The sequence below is a fragment of the Hippocampus guttulatus genome, chromosome 17, assembly GCF_054856545.1.
Source record: "Hippocampus guttulatus isolate MCC_2025c chromosome 17, RoL_Hgut_1.0, whole genome shotgun sequence".
NCBI lineage: Eukaryota > Metazoa > Chordata > Actinopteri > Syngnathiformes > Syngnathidae > Hippocampus > Hippocampus guttulatus.
In genome coordinates this window covers 8,329,468-8,343,608 of record NC_141277.1, presented here as the reverse complement: position 1 = coordinate 8,343,608, position 14,141 = coordinate 8,329,468, and the positions used below count along the sequence as shown (strand labels likewise).

The following is a 14,141-nucleotide window of genomic DNA, read 5'->3' as shown; positions in this document are numbered from 1 at the left end:
TAATGCATTCTGATGAGTTTGCTAAACTACATCTCATTTACATTTGGTTGTTTATATCACTTGATTGTGATATGCTTCAGATAGATATGGCACAGTTTTGTCCCGTTAGATTTTATTTTTGGTTCGTATTGATGGTTTCTATAATTAACAGGTGATAGTGGTGGTACAGTATTAAGAGGTTAAGTCAGGCGTGTCTTCACTGAAGCAAACACCATGAAATAGAAACCAAACAGTTCAATAAACGTTGCTTTATTTTAATCAATTAAAAACCCAAAGATAACAGCATTTCATTTCAATCAAAATGACGATGGACACAATAATACTTCAAACTAGTTCATTCACAGTGGGTTAAAATTATGGTAAATGGGTACTCAAAACCGCTACCACATTAACTGTTACCGCATTCACCTATTGATGACGGAGCATCAGGAACAACTGGGGGTTCAGTATCTTGCTCAAGGACACTTTAGACATGGTCGAAATGGCTCGGGATCAAACCACCAAGCCGGCCCCCAAAGAACAAAAAAAAAATCGCAAAGCCTGAGTGATTACATTTATGGACACACAAACTAAACAAAATCTACTGTAGTGGCGAAAAAGGCTCGGACAGTGAGGACGTTTTGCATAAATGCACGACACACCACAAAATTGGGCTTTGCAGTGAAATCTCAGGATGAACCTTAACTGACTGTATGTAAACATGAGTACATTTCACTGTTGGTTGAGCCTGAAATTTCACTCCAGAATCAAATATCCCACACTTTTTGTCAGAATTGTATAAACATAGAAAGAGGCTGATTATGGCTGGTGTTCACTGAATCAATTAAAATCTGGACGGCTAGTGTAGGAAGTGAGATCAAACATCATGTGGAGTATTCCACTTTCTCAGGATGGCCTCTGCTGCATCCAGGGTGGAGTCCTCCTGAGATATGGACATTAAAAAAATAAAAAGTCTGTTTGAATCATAGATACAAAAGAGTCAAATGAAAAGGAACATCACAGGGTGTTTTACCTTGATGAAGCAAAATCGGATGTATTTGTCAAAATCTTTGCCGTGCTCCGGACTAAAGAAGGCTGACACTGGTATTGTCGCCAAGCCCTGCGGAAACAGCCCATAGATAAAAAACCCAAAATTTACAGCAGAAACTTCGAAAGTTACACAATTTTGACCAAATCTACATCTCTAAACTTCGATCAGGCATCAGCTGTCGCATCATTTCAGTTCAGTGAGCATTAGGGGATTAACGGGCACGCCATCAGTGGTTTGTTTTTTCTTCTGTATTTTTAATGTGTCATACAATGTTTTACCCTGGTGACAGATTTTTGTTCGACCTATGAGGAAAGGTAACTGAATCAATCAAATGCTGAATTTACCTTTTCTTTAATGAGCCATTTGACGAATCTGAAGTCGTAGGATTCATCTTTTGTGCTTGGGTCATTAAGATCCACCTCTGTGGAGAAAAGGAAGTTGAGTTCACAACATGCCGTGTCATGTTGGTTGTCTATGTAATTTTGTATTTGTAAATTTCCCCAGTGTGGGACAAATAAAGGATATCTTATGTGTGCCCTGCGATTGGCTGGCAACCAGTTCAGGGTGTACCCCGCCCACTGCCCAAAAAACAGCGGGGATAGGCTCCAGGACGCCCGCGACCCTCATGAGGATAAGAAGTTCAGATAATGGATGGATGGAAATTTTCTCTGCAAGAAACAACCCCCCCCCACCCCCCAACCTCCTTGTGACCCACACTGCTTGCTCACCGACAGAGGAGATGTCGGTTATCATGAAGTAGCCCCCCTGGGGCATAATGGGCTTCAGGCCTACGCTCTCCAGACACATTGCCAGCTTCTCCCGCTTTCGGCTCAGCGTTGCCGGCAGCTGACGGAAGTAGCTTTCCGAAGAGCCAAATAGTTCCAGCTCACGCTCGAAGCCGCGAGCTACTGCCTCCTGCAAGGTAGGCCCGTGTAAGTGTGGCGGACATAAGACGATCAAATAAAACAGGATCTATTTCCTGTTGTCCTTGTTGTGATTGTCGTCACCTGAGCAGCAGTGGCACAGTGGTAGACGCTGTTCTGATGGATGGTCTTCATGTGTTTGAGGAGGGGTCCAGCACCGATCGCCCAGCCCACCTGGACAAAAGAACAATGCACAAGTAAATGATGGCTGTCTAATAGACTGTTTATTACCTACATGCTCTACTCTCTGAAATTTTGAAATTTGGGGGTAAAATGTCACTATCAGTTTTACAAGTGAACCCCCACATCAATTGGTCACCTTCCATCCCGTAGCACTGAAGGTCTTGCCCGCGCTACCGACCGTTACGGTCCGCTCCCACATGCCGGGCAGGCTGGCTGTCAATAAAGCCAAACAGGCTTGCATTATTACCTCCCGTGGGAAAGATTATTGTGGTCATAGGATTTATTGTATGTATGTATTTACAAGTATTGCGATTTCTTTTGCAGTATTTCCCCTCACCTATTTTGACATGCTTGGCTCCGTCGTAGGTGAGCCACTCGTACACCTCGTCACTGAAACACAGCACGTCATGCTTAATGCACAGGTCGGCGATCACTTGCAGTTCTTCCCTCTTGTAGACCTGCAATGATGTTAATGTCCCGAGACGAAAAATAAAATGATGACTCTGCGCTGTTTCGGCAAACCACACGAAGCGCGACTTCACTTCTGACCTTTCCCATCGGGTTGTTGGGCGTGTTGATGACGATTGCTTTGGTGCGTGGAGTAAATTTACTGGCCAGCTCGTCAGCAGACAGGACCCAGTCGCCGCTTGACATGGCGCCATCCCCGCCTTCCACTTTCTGTGAGGAGGGTGGGGGGGAATAGATTTGGAGCAAACCACCATCAAGACATACGTACCTTAGATTAAATCCCAGGGTGACAGTTAATCAGCTTAGTCATTAGACTGCGAGGGTGTGCTGTGTATCATATTTAAAAAAGGCTTGTTGGCACCTTATGGCATCTTGGTATGTTAACATACACATGCTGATTTATATAGCGCTTTCACAAATTGAAGGGAGGAGTTTTATTTAGTCAGGCCAAAGCCTTGTGTGAAAAAAAGTGCCTTTGTGGCATTAACAGGCCATTACAAAAATCAGGAGATGACAGATAAGGGTACCGGTACTTACTGGCCTTAGAGGGATGTAAACCGCCTTCCCGCCCACCATCTTGACCATGGGCTGATAGCAGTCAAAGAAAGGCTCCACTATGATCACCTGGGGGAACCACATTTGGGTACATTTACCCCACAAAATAGTCAACCAAAATGACCAGTAGCCTTCAGAAACAGGCTTAAGAGCATGCACCTCGTCTCCCTCATCTACCAGTGCCTGGAAAGCGCAGTAGAGCGCCTGGTAAGCGCCCACCGTCACCAAAACGTCCTCCATGGGATCGATATGGTGTCCCACGATGCCGGTGAAGAATTTGGCTAGACTATTTACCAGACGTGGGTGGCCCTGGTGGGGTGGGGATGAGAGAGAGAGAGATGGTCATGAGTGAGCAAGAGAGAGAAATTTAATGTCCTGTATAGGGAGCAATTTTGAACACAGCCTCAGTAAACTCACGAAAGCGCGTGTGTACTGGTGCATGGAGGGACCGCCGCGCAAGGCTTCACAGAAGGCATCTTGGATGTATTGCGGAGGGGCGAAGTCTGGGAAACCCTGCCCGAGGTTGACAGGGTTGTATTCGGCTGCCATCTGGGTGAACTCCACCCTGTTGGATGAGAAAAGTAGCTTTGATGTCAGAATTTGTCCACTATTTGTATTCTTTCACAAAGTGCAATTTTATGAAGCAATTGTTTTTAATGGGTTTTTACATAACATAGCTTGATCTCAATTTAGGGTCGCGCGCCTTCACTATAGTACTACGTTGTGCCACAACATGCCAGGCTCTTATTTTGAGTCTTCTTTTTGTTTGCTCAGTGATATAATATGATAATCAGCAAAAAGCATGACAACAGGCGCTTAAGAATGCTTTAAGTGTGAAGTTGGGGGAAGGGCCAAAGTACTGAGACCGCATGAAAAAAGCCCCTAGTGAACAAATAACAATTGTGATTATTGTGGACAATTTGTACAACTAAAGTCCACAAGTTACTTTTACATTGAACTTACCTTTTAAAGATCAGAAGCAAAGAGTCCAGCAAAATGTATAATTATGTAATATATCTATGTAAAATAAATAAATAACAGCATATGCCAGATTTGTCATTGTTAGTGAGTCATTTGCACTCGTTGACATGAACCTGTTCTGTTTCTTACCAAACGTTTTTGTCGACCCCTTCGGTCCTGCTCGCGTTTAGCCTTCGTGACATGATTTTCTGGTCGTGGGAAGAAGACGAGAGGAAAACAAATATGCACAAACCAAAGGTCGCAAAGGATTAAGATCATATGCACCCGCACATACCTTGGGGAACTTTCGAAACCAAAGGTCGCAAAGGATTAAGATCCTATGCACCCGCACATACCTTGGGGAACTGTCGAAGAGCAGCGGTGCACTGACTTGCAGTCACAAGATTCCTGATGAGTGTTCCCATCGGTTAAAGAAACATTGCGATAGAAGAATGTCTTTAAATAAATGAAAACAAAGCAAAGCGTATTATAAATCTGAAATTGAACAATGTGTTTTATGTGACAATTTAGCGCGTAGCAGTGAGCGATCGATCTCGTCTTTAAATCACTTCCGGAATGGGTGGGACAAGGTGGTCGGGAGACGTCGTTGGAAGTATAATAATAATAATATATCAAATTAAAATACATACATAAAACAACATTCTGCCACCACCCGAATACTAAGATTAAATAAAATTTCTGCACTGGACTGTTGAAACAAAATAGATAATTTCTTGTTCGTTTACAGATTCCCGATTTCTTAGCACTGATTCAGCAGAGGAAGCATGGTTGCTAGAAACGGACATTTCTTAGAAACAACAAAAGGAAAAAAGAAAACAACATATTTTTTGTTGCCCGAAAGGAAAACCTTTCGTGTAGGTGTACGTAATCCGTAGGTACGTAGTAAAAAAAAATCAAGAGGGGCACACTCATAGAGAACATTGGAATGCACACATAACTTGAAACAACACACCGATACAAAAACACACATAGAGCGAGATCCATAAAAGGCTCAGACACGTTAACACACTAAAATAAACAACACAGCCACTAAAAAGCAGACACACACCACAAAAACACTCCCAACACAAAATACACTTGGAGAAACATTCTCAAACACACACACACAGGCTCCAGAGACACACAAAAACATTCACTCAGAGGGGCACATACACAAACTCAAAAAACAGATACACACTAAAATACAGGTACACTCAAAACACAAACACTTTGAAAAAACACACTCAAACCACACTAAAACCATAAGACACTCAAACACAAAATTTAGCACAAACAAAAAACACACTCAATTCAAATAACTCCACACACTGAAAAACACATGTAAACACAAACAAAAACACATGGTTGCTCACGCGCGCGCACACACACACACACGCACAAGCCTCTTTACACGCACACAACCCCAAACGGACAATTAACCACTGACAAAAAGCAACACAGTAAAACATACACTGGGTGTTTGTATCATTTTGTTTATAGTTTGAAATCAATTAGCATTTGTGTCCCACCCATTGAACGAGAAATGGGAAGCACCGTTGCTGCTCGTAACTATAAGTTGGCTTTCTTCAAGTCCTCGGGAAGAACTCTGCCCTTCTTTCTGGCCTTATTCTTCTTTTTCTCCACTTTGGTGGCCTTCCACTTCTGGATGTTCCTGCGTCGCTTGTCCTGCCTCTTCTGCATCTTCTCCACGACCATCTGGCTGCGCCCATCCCATTGCTTCTTGCGCCGGCTGCGCTTCTTCTCCTTGTTGGCCAGGGCAGTGCGCAGCATGTCCTCATCGTCCTTGATCTTGATACCCTCGGCCTTGTACAGCGCGTTGGTCCACTTCATCCTGGCCTCCACCTCCCGGGCCTTGACCTCGTCCGTCTCCCGCAACTTGTCCAGCTTGCCCTTGCGCGCTTCTAGCCGGCTCAGCAGCTGCTTGTAGTTGCGCCCAGACAGCGGCGTGATTTGACCCTTGATGTGCTGCTTCTTGGCCTTCTTCTTCATGACCTTGTCCACGTACTCCTCCTCCACCGTCTCCACCATGTTGAAGATCACGGCGCCCTCTTGTCGCTTGTTTATGGCCGTGGGGGCCACTTTCTGTTCGTCCTTCTCTTCCTTCTTCACCTCGGCCTGCTTGCTTTGGGCTTCTGCCATCTTCTTCAATTGGAATTCCTTCTTCTTTCGCTTCTTGCGCTCACGCTCCAGTTTCCGCTTGGCCCGTTTGGCCTGGACAGCCTCTGACAGCGCCTCCTTTGGGGCTCCCTGCCAAAAATGAAATGACACATTCTGAATAATGACAACAATATTGTCTATGCTCCTTGCATAAAGACAACAAAAGACAAATCTCTCAACTCAAGGAATACATTCTTTAATTTTGAAATTGTACAACAGTCTCCATCTTCATACCTGTGCTCTGGCCTCTTCAATCTTCTCGTGGAGTCTCTTCCGTAGAACATCGAAGGCAGAGAAAGTGTCCTTCACATTTGCCCCTTAAAAAGAAGGAAGTGGACTAAGTTTAAGCGGGTTTTAATAAGTTTAAAGGGCACGCGAGAGGTAAAACTAGAAGTCTGGAATGTTGGCCCTATGAAAAGACAAAAGATTAAAACAGCAAAATTGAGTTGACGTACAAAAGGAGCAAAGAATAAAATTAAGGTGTTAAAAAACAAAGTAAAACATGCACCAATTTTAAATGCACTCTGATGTTTGAGCGAGTTTGTGTACCTCCTGTATCTGCCGCGCGTTTTGTGTTCACTTTCAAGTGTCCGTTATGTGGTGACTTTGGACTGGACTTGTTTGGAGGTGTCACACTTTGCTTCTTTTCATTTTTGAATGACTTCTTTTTGCACTTTTTCTTCTTCTGTGGTGGACCGCCATCTTTCTGGCCCTTAAATGGAGCTGAAAGAAAAGAGAAAAAAAATCTTGACTAATCTTTCATAAGGAAGTGGGTGAATTAAAATAAATACGGATATTAGCGTTGGTACAGAAATTGCTGGGTGGATATCAGTGAATTTGTGGGACCCCTTGCAAAGAAGATCTTAAGGGAATTTTCTCAGGTCAGTTAAAAACAAACAAACAACAAAAGTAATTAGACACATACCTCACTTTCAGTAGTTTGTGGATTAGATCTAGACCAAAACCTCATTGAAATCAAATAGCCTAACCTAAACACTATCGGGAGCAGTAACATTAACAGCATTAAAGTGCATAAGGGCAGAGAGCGTATACTTCTGCCACTTCTGGAAATAATTAAATGCAAGATTTGAGTCAATAAAGGTGGTGCATTAATTTACATTTTCGCACAAGTGGGGATATATTCAAATTCATATAACTGGATATTTTAAAAAAACGCCATAAATAAAACAAAAAATGTTACCGAATGGCCTCTTCTTTGCTTCCTGCTTCTGCTGATTTAACTCTTTCCTGGCAAATTTCTGGATGTAGGAATCCCTTGCTGCGAGATCCATGTAGAAAATTGACGCTTTTTATTGTATTTTAAATGTTTCTTTATACAGAAAATTGAGCAATTCCATTTGGTAAGAAACGCATCCACGCGCACGTGTGGGCGGGGGATGAAAAAAAATGAGGGTGACGGACCCGGAAGCAGTTCCCTCATAAAAATACCGGAAGTAGTAACAGCAAAATAACTCCCCGCTTCTTCCCAACATCAGTACAGTAACATGTCACTTACGTAGCTGCACCGGTGATAAAGGTTGTCTCGGTATGTTTTCGCTAAAAACGCTGCTGGTTTCCTGCAGCAGAGCGTTGACCACTTTAAAACACGTAAGTTTTCTTAAAGAGACTTAAAATAAAGAGTGTTTTTTTCCTTCCTTAAGTGTTTGATAGATGAATGTTATTTCAGACGAATGTCGTTCACGCCAAGAGGACTCTTTGTCTGCGTAAAACGCCTCTCTTCAGACGAACAGATGGTAATACTAAGTTATTTAAAGTATATTACAATGTATTTAAATTTCTTTGTTAAATTTTTTAAAAAGTGTGTTTCTCTGATATTGCAATGCTTCTCACCTATAATTGATGAAGCGCTTGTCACCTCCCATATACGGCAAAGCAGTGGCCCTATGCGGGGGAATCTAGAATTGTTCATTGACATGTTCAATTGTTAGGCGTCTCTCCCATGGGAATCACTACTTTAGACCAAATTTGGAATTGTTACTTAAATAAAATATTGTATTCCATTCTTCACAAACACAAGGTGTAAAAGTCATGATATAATCGAATTTCACTCATATATAAATAATGGTAATAATAATAATAATAATAATAGATTTTATTTATAAGCGCCTTTCAAGACACCCAAGGACACTTTACAATAACAAATAACACAAAACAATACGGGTTGAGCAGCGGCAGCCAAAACGCGCCAGCGTTCACAGAGGGATCCTAATATTAATTTATAATTGGTGTTATTTCTCCAGTCAGGTGGATTGCACAGCGGCATTCGTCCAATTCGGTGGCGGCGACCGGAGATGACACTTTTCTTAAATGGTTCCTGCTGCTCATCCCGGCTACCACGTTTGGCCTCGGCACCTGGCAGGTACGCACTTTTAACAGACATTTTTCTAAAAATTATTCAGAATCTTTGGAAAAGAAATCGCAATTATTGAAAAACGACATTGGAAAAATATAAATATAAAATACATTCTAAAAATAATTAATTGAAAGTGAAGTTTAATTTGCAAAAGCAAATAATGTAAAATATCTTAAAATAATTACTCTTTATATATACTGTATATATAATTTTGAATTTCAAAAACTAAACCCCCTGTAAAAAGTAGTCTCATTGTCATATAACTATTTTTTTTTAATCATTCTTATTTTAATTACATCAAGGTGAAACGTCGGCAGTGGAAATTACAGCTGATCGACGAACTGAACAGACTCACAACAGCCGAGCCCATTCCACTTCCAATTGAGTGAGTGCGCTACCTCCTGACGGTTGCAGGAAATGCGGTGGGCCGGAAACCGACCTAAGATTTCCCCTCTGCAGCCCCCTGGAGCTGACGGGCCTGGAGTACAGGCGGGTGCGCGTGCGCGGCCGCTACGAGCACGACAAGGAGCTGTACGTCCTGCCGCGTTCGCCCGTCGACCCTGAGAAGGAGGCCAGGATGGCGGGGCGGTTGACGTCCAGCGGCGAGTCGGTCGGCGCAAACGTTATCACGCCCTTTCACTGCACGGACCTTGGGTAATTGAAATGCTAGACTGAGTTTTTTAGACTACGATACAAATATTTATGCATATTTAATTTGGTCATTTAAAAATATGTAGCCAAAAACGCTAATTTCCTTCCATTTGATATCCTCAGCATCACCATCCTGGTGAATCGAGGCTACGTCCCCAAGCAGAAGATTAGACCAGACAGCAGGATGAAGGGCCAGGTGAGTACTGTACCCCAAAGCCTTTTTTTTCCCTTTTAACCCCTCAACTTTAGTCTCAGCAAGGTGTATGGTCATTTGCGCGTGCAGGTGGAGGATGAGGTAGAGGTGGTCGGGGTGGTCAGGCTGACGGAGCCCCGCAAACCCTTTATGCCCAGCAACGACCCCGAAAGAAACCGATGGCACTTCCGCGACTTGGAAGCAATGTCAGACGTGACCGGAGCTCTACCCATTTTCATTGATGCTGACCTTGGTAACGTTGCATGTCATGCGACCAGTGGTGGGAAGTAACAAAGTACAAACACATATGCTTGAGTAGGTTTTTCCATGCATATTTGTGTTTTTGAATTTCAAATTTAAATTTGTCAAAAAATTCACATTTGGGGCCTGTCACCAAGCAAATCTCTTTTTGGACGAGTTGAAGAACTTCATTCAGACAAATGTGCCGTTGCCACCATCTTGTGGCGACCTGGTGCCAAGGAACTATGTTGAAGTGATTCAAGCTTCAACTGAAGTAATGGTTTGTTGCCATCTTGGTGCCCATGAACTATGGCACCTTTAGGGGATATCTGTGACTACAAAGTGCATTAGAGTCTATACCCTTTTTTTTTTGTACAACTGTGTCTCTACTTAAGTACAAATAAGTACTTTTCCCCCCTCCCATCGCTGGACTCTTGACTGAGCATTTTTTTGGCCATCATACAAATTCCCTAAGAGGAAATGTTTTCCAGCCAGCACCATCCCAGGAGGGCCAGTCGGTGGGCAGACAAGGGTGACGCTGAGGAATGAACACATGCAGTACATTATCACCTGGTAGGCTACGCTTTGTGAGTCATGTACTTAAATTCATTTGCTTCTACAAATGTATCCGTTTTTTTTGTCTTCAAGGTATGGCCTGTGTGCGAGCACTGCCTACATGTGGTATGCAAAGTTCATCAAGAAGCTTAAATTGTAAAACAAATCTGCTGAATTTGTCTGCGTAAACTCTTCTGATGTAGCAATCCATATTAAAACATTGGGGGTGTTGAGTGACTTGAATCAGGAGTGAATTGTCCCACCCAAAATGAATTGGTGACATTTGGAGAAACCGCCAATGATTGGTCAGTTCACACAATTTAGTGACGTGCCATTAGCGATTGCAATGGTGCACACAATTTCAACCAATCACCCAAAACAAAATGCCTCCAATTAGGCAAGATTTTGAAAAAACTCCAACGTTCAAACAATATATTTTTTTATTCCAAAGAATTTAACCAAGCTTGGTTGCCAACTCCTTGGCCTTTGCCTTCTCCAGCTTGGCGATGCGAGCGGTGGACTTGGGGCCCATGATGTTGCCTCCCCAGTGACGACGGATCTGCAAAAGGGGCAAGAAAAGTCCCATGTTTAACATTTTCAGTATTTCCACACGCCATATGGGGAATTTTTATATCGGACTCTGAAAAGTCCACTGTATAAAAATCCCCGTTGAGTCGTGAAGGCATGATTCCTAATGTCCTGATTGGCTCTCCTCATTATTGGCGATTTCTGACACCATTCAATGGCTAGAGAGCGATTAGCACATTTTAAAGTCGACAAGGAAGTCTCACCTCCTCGTATCTGTCATTATAGTTAGTCTTGATGGCTTCCACTAGCTTGGCAAGGACACCTTTGTCCTCACTGGAAAAAAAGGTGCAATTACTGAGCAAGGTCATAAAGGGGTGGAAGATTCTGGATGAAATTGATTTCTTTGCTTACGGGTTGGTCTGCGTGAAAGCCACCGAGGTGCACGTCTTCCTGTGCACCAGCTTGCCCAGGCGAGCTTTGCCCTTCACAATGCAGTATGGGACGCCCATCTTGCGGCACAGGGCAGGCAGGAAGACCACCAACTAAAGAGCAGAGCGGGAAAATGCCAGGTTAGCATTTCACCTCACATGACTGTTGGTACAGGGGGTGGTCTCTTGGCTCAGGGTTAAAAAGCTCGTATGTTTTGATCCACATGGGATGATTCAGGTGAAGAAATTCAGACATCATTGCCGAGAGAATGTCACGCAAGGCAAACTTGCGTCAGCTTACCTCGATGGGGTCCACATCGTGGGCGATAACCACCAGCTGGGCCTTCTTGCTTTCCACCAGAGATGTGACAGTGTTGACACCTGGAGGAGAGCAACAAGGTCACTTTCAAAAAGATAAGGGGCTGCGGGCTAGAGAAGGCCTTGAAAGGCCAGTGCTCAGGGTTAAAAAGCTCATAAAACATCAGGATGAGTCTCAGGTGAAGAAATTCAAGTCACATCACTGCATTGAGGCCACTTTGATTTTGGACACTTGAGACCAGGTTCACACAACATGGGTCGATACAAAGTGGCTGCTGCAATCAACAGACGGTCACTTGAAAAGATATCCCATAATGCACTGCAGCAATACAGAAGACAATCCCGACAGCCATAAACCCTTTCTATTCATCAGAGGGGAGAATTTTCCGCCGATTAAATTTAAGTCCTCCTGCTGCTACTGAGGGCTGTGCGCTAACATTAGCTGGTGAATAATTTGTGCCCGTTTACCTTATTTAATGCGTCTTACATCCGTTTGGCATCTAACAACATTCCCTGCTCCGTGTGATTTCGATACCCATGTACATGTGGACAAGGCCTCAAATTGGTTGCTCTCTTCACTGCTCACCTGCACGGAGGACGGGGGGCCTCTTTGTGGGGGTATCGCCTTTGCCGGCCGCCTTTTGCTCAGCGCGGGCCAGCAGCCTCTTCTTCTTCTCCTGCTTGGTCTCGGGCCTGTACTTGTGGGCCAGCTTGAACAGCTGCGTGGCTGCAGGGGAGGGGGCAAGTACAGAAAATGGACAAACGTGACAAACTCGTGAAATGGCCAAAAACGTATTTGACAATGGGTCCCGAAGACGCATCACCCAACAACTTGGTGATAAAATGCCACCACGCGTGTTAAGATAGCAAACATTGCATTTGAGTCATGTGCGAGGAAGGCCAAGCAGCAGGGAAGGAGGTCGTACCCGTTTGTCTGTCCAGGGCCTGGGCGAACTGGTTGATTGCGGGGGGTACCTTCAGGCGTTTGTAGAGGATGGCACGCTGCCTCTGCAGGCGGATGTAGCGAGGCCATTTCACAAAGCGCGTCAAGTCACGCTTGGGCTGAATATCCTGGCCTGCAGAAAGACAATGAAAACAGTTACAAGACAGGCACGCATAGCCAAGAGCCTTTCATACGAGTACAAGTGCGCATCAGCGATCTTGGTGGGAAGATTGTCTTCAGTGGTAGTAAGATAGCAAATATTCGCTTACATCATTTGCGCAACATTTTGTGACAAAGGGTTGTCTGCGAACTCACCGATGCCAAAGTTCTTTGGCCTCTTCTCGAACAGTGGGTTGACCACTTTCTTAACCTCCTGTTTCTTGGCCACCACAGGGGCGGGTGCCACCTTCTTCCCCTTTGCCTTCTTTCCCTTGGGCTATCACACAAAAATAAAGGGCTCACGGTGAAAAACAAGCTCAATGAACACTTGTTTTGTATTAACATGGACTTGACTGAACGCTATATTCCTTTCTGCATTTTGTTGAAAACCTTCCGAATGTGCATGAGTAAAGCATAGGTAAAAAGCTATTGAAAGCTGGTGTCAAAATTCAAGATACGATCAGCCTTCTCGTAATTAACTGGCTTGTAAATTGCCCTAGCATTGATCAAAATCCCAACTAAGCCAACAAGACAGAAAAAAACCACTTCGTCTCAAAAAGGCAATTTAAAAACTTCGATATGATTGCAGCTGTGATAGCCTTTGAGAATGTGTAACTGAACAAGAACAGCCTACATCCACTAACCCAAAAGACAACTTGACAATTGCCACATTTCTTAGCAGGCCTCGTCGTACTATTTACAAGCGAGGCTCAAGCGCCCCTCCTGAGCAAAACTAAGCAGAGTTCAAATAAAACATCTACGTACGAGGGATAAAAGTAACGAAAGGGGAAAATCCACGTTGAAATGAAGTCTTTTCACCGCACGTTAACCTTAGCATTGAGGCTAGCGGCCGCAGGGATACCAACGCCGGTAATCACCGAGGATGCTCTCAAGTCTTTAAAAATATATAAACATACTGCGGCGACAAATAACGACGTGCAGCTGTAAAACAGGTCCCTTGTGATATTCCGTTAAACATTACGGCATGAAACGTAGCGATGATACAAGGATGCAGACAGATACAACATCGACAACATTTGCTGCGTAAACGCCACTATGTACCCACCATGTCGGTTCAGGCAGAAAGGAGGAGCATCGGCTGCTCGGAAACGGAAGTACCGCAAGGCTTCGCTTCCTGGGCAACGTGGTCTCGATTGGCTGATTTGGGATCAGTTTTGACAGATGCTCTCGATTCATTCTCTGAGATGAAAACATTCTCTCCAGCATTGCCAAGATCGGCGTTACCACACGGAAATTATAGACGTAATTTTAGCCAGAGGCATAACATTACCATTGATTCTATTTATATTTACATGATAGTTTAGATATGTAATAAAAAAAATTCACGTATTCAAATTCCTACAAAAATATGTGTTTTATGTTTTTTTTAAATTTTATTTATCACGTGTCCATGGACGTCACGTAGCTAGCTCCTTCCTCAGCCCTGCGACGTGA

General features: G+C 43.7%; 4 protein-coding genes and 3 non-coding genes across 8 annotated transcripts; 1 reads left to right on the top strand and 6 right to left on the bottom strand.

The window, feature by feature from the left end:
• Positions 1-233: 233 nt before the first annotated feature.
• kyat1 (kynurenine aminotransferase 1) lies at positions 234-5,454 on the bottom strand. Of its 2 annotated transcripts, none has more exons than XM_086134191.1 (13): positions 4,415-5,454; positions 4,270-4,328; positions 3,577-3,724; positions 3,319-3,468; positions 3,142-3,228; positions 2,686-2,814; positions 2,474-2,594; positions 2,273-2,349; positions 2,038-2,127; positions 1,759-1,945; positions 1,375-1,451; positions 1,013-1,099; positions 234-922 (listed from the first exon to the last, which is right to left on the bottom strand). In XM_086134191.1, the coding sequence occupies exons 2-13, from the start codon at positions 4,320-4,322 to the stop codon at positions 857-859; spliced, it is 1,272 nt and encodes a 423-aa protein (XP_085990317.1). In that variant the 5' UTR covers positions 4,323-4,328; positions 4,415-5,454; the 3' UTR covers positions 234-856. The 2 variants fall into 2 exon arrangements, with proteins under 2 accessions (XP_085990317.1, XP_085990316.1); XM_086134190.1 differs by having other exon boundaries at positions 4,476-5,454.
• Positions 5,455-5,592: 138 nt separating this feature from the next.
• Positions 5,593-7,699, bottom strand: surf6 (surfeit 6). Its single transcript, XM_086134193.1, has 4 exons — positions 7,499-7,699; positions 6,847-7,020; positions 6,532-6,614; positions 5,593-6,387 (listed from the first exon to the last, which is right to left on the bottom strand). The coding sequence occupies exons 1-4, from the start codon at positions 7,587-7,589 to the stop codon at positions 5,689-5,691; spliced, it is 1,047 nt and encodes a 348-aa protein (XP_085990319.1). The 5' UTR covers positions 7,590-7,699; the 3' UTR covers positions 5,593-5,688.
• Positions 7,700-7,780: 81 nt separating this feature from the next.
• On the top strand, positions 7,781-10,547 carry surf1 (SURF1 cytochrome c oxidase assembly factor). Its single transcript, XM_086134197.1, has 9 exons — positions 7,781-7,905; positions 7,985-8,051; positions 8,559-8,677; positions 8,974-9,056; positions 9,131-9,325; positions 9,446-9,518; positions 9,606-9,768; positions 10,247-10,328; positions 10,404-10,547. The coding sequence occupies exons 1-9, from the start codon at positions 7,846-7,848 to the stop codon at positions 10,468-10,470; spliced, it is 909 nt and encodes a 302-aa protein (XP_085990323.1). The 5' UTR covers positions 7,781-7,845; the 3' UTR covers positions 10,471-10,547.
• A 185-nt stretch (positions 10,548-10,732) lies between these two features.
• rpl7a (ribosomal protein L7a) lies at positions 10,733-13,795 on the bottom strand. The gene is made up of 8 exons (XM_086134199.1): positions 13,753-13,795; positions 12,843-12,963; positions 12,511-12,660; positions 12,171-12,311; positions 11,568-11,647; positions 11,250-11,380; positions 11,102-11,171; positions 10,733-10,869 (listed from the first exon to the last, which is right to left on the bottom strand). Exons 1-8 carry the CDS (start codon positions 13,753-13,755, stop codon positions 10,765-10,767), a joined length of 801 nt encoding a protein of 266 aa, XP_085990325.1. The 5' UTR covers positions 13,756-13,795; the 3' UTR covers positions 10,733-10,764.
• LOC147191997 (small nucleolar RNA SNORD36) lies at positions 11,453-11,530 on the bottom strand. Its single transcript, XR_015103606.1, has one exon. It is a non-coding gene; the product is annotated as a small nucleolar RNA SNORD36 (small nucleolar RNA).
• LOC147191996 (small nucleolar RNA SNORD36) lies at positions 11,718-11,792 on the bottom strand. Its single transcript, XR_015103613.1, has one exon. It is a non-coding gene; the product is annotated as a small nucleolar RNA SNORD36 (small nucleolar RNA).
• LOC147191995 (small nucleolar RNA SNORD24) lies at positions 12,733-12,806 on the bottom strand. The gene has a single exon (XR_015103607.1). It is a non-coding gene; the product is annotated as a small nucleolar RNA SNORD24 (small nucleolar RNA).
• Positions 13,796-14,141: the final 346 nt, after the last annotated feature.

Excerpts from the sequence above, each read along its gene's own strand:
- rpl7a (XM_086134199.1), bottom strand. Across the intron at positions 11,381-11,567 it reads ACGATGTGGACCCCATCGAG|TTGGTGGTCTTCCTGCCTGC; the intron begins GTAAGCTGACGC and ends TCTGCTCTTTAG. Across the intron at positions 11,172-11,249 it reads GCTTTCACGCAGACCAACCC|TGAGGACAAAGGTGTCCTTG; the intron begins GTAAGCAAAGAA and ends CTTTTTTTCCAG.
- surf1 (XM_086134197.1), top strand. The coding sequence starts at position 7,846 with ATGTTTTCGCTAAAAACGCTGCTGGTTTCCTGCAGCAGAGCGTTGACC. Across the intron at positions 8,678-8,973 it reads TTGGCCTCGGCACCTGGCAG|GTGAAACGTCGGCAGTGGAA; the intron begins GTACGCACTTTT and ends AATTACATCAAG. Across the intron at positions 9,519-9,605 it reads ACAGCAGGATGAAGGGCCAG|GTGGAGGATGAGGTAGAGGT; the intron begins GTGAGTACTGTA and ends TTGCGCGTGCAG.
- surf6 (XM_086134193.1), bottom strand. The coding sequence starts at position 7,589 with ATGGATCTCGCAGCAAGGGATTCCTACATCCAGAAATTTGCCAGGAAA. Across the intron at positions 6,615-6,846 it reads ACGCGCGGCAGATACAGGAG|GGGCAAATGTGAAGGACACT; the intron begins GTACACAAACTC and ends CTTCTTTTTAAG. Across the intron at positions 6,388-6,531 it reads TTGAAGAGGCCAGAGCACAG|GGAGCCCCAAAGGAGGCGCT; the intron begins GTATGAAGATGG and ends CATTTTTGGCAG.
- kyat1 (XM_086134190.1), bottom strand. The coding sequence starts at position 4,544 with ATGGGAACACTCATCAGGAATCTTGTGACTGCAAGTCAGTGCACCGCT. Across the intron at positions 2,815-3,141 it reads TTTACATCCCTCTAAGGCCA|AAAGTGGAAGGCGGGGATGG; the intron begins GTAAGTACCGGT and ends CCCTCCTCACAG. Across the intron at positions 2,595-2,685 it reads CCAACAACCCGATGGGAAAG|GTCTACAAGAGGGAAGAACT; the intron begins GTCAGAAGTGAA and ends ACATCATTGCAG.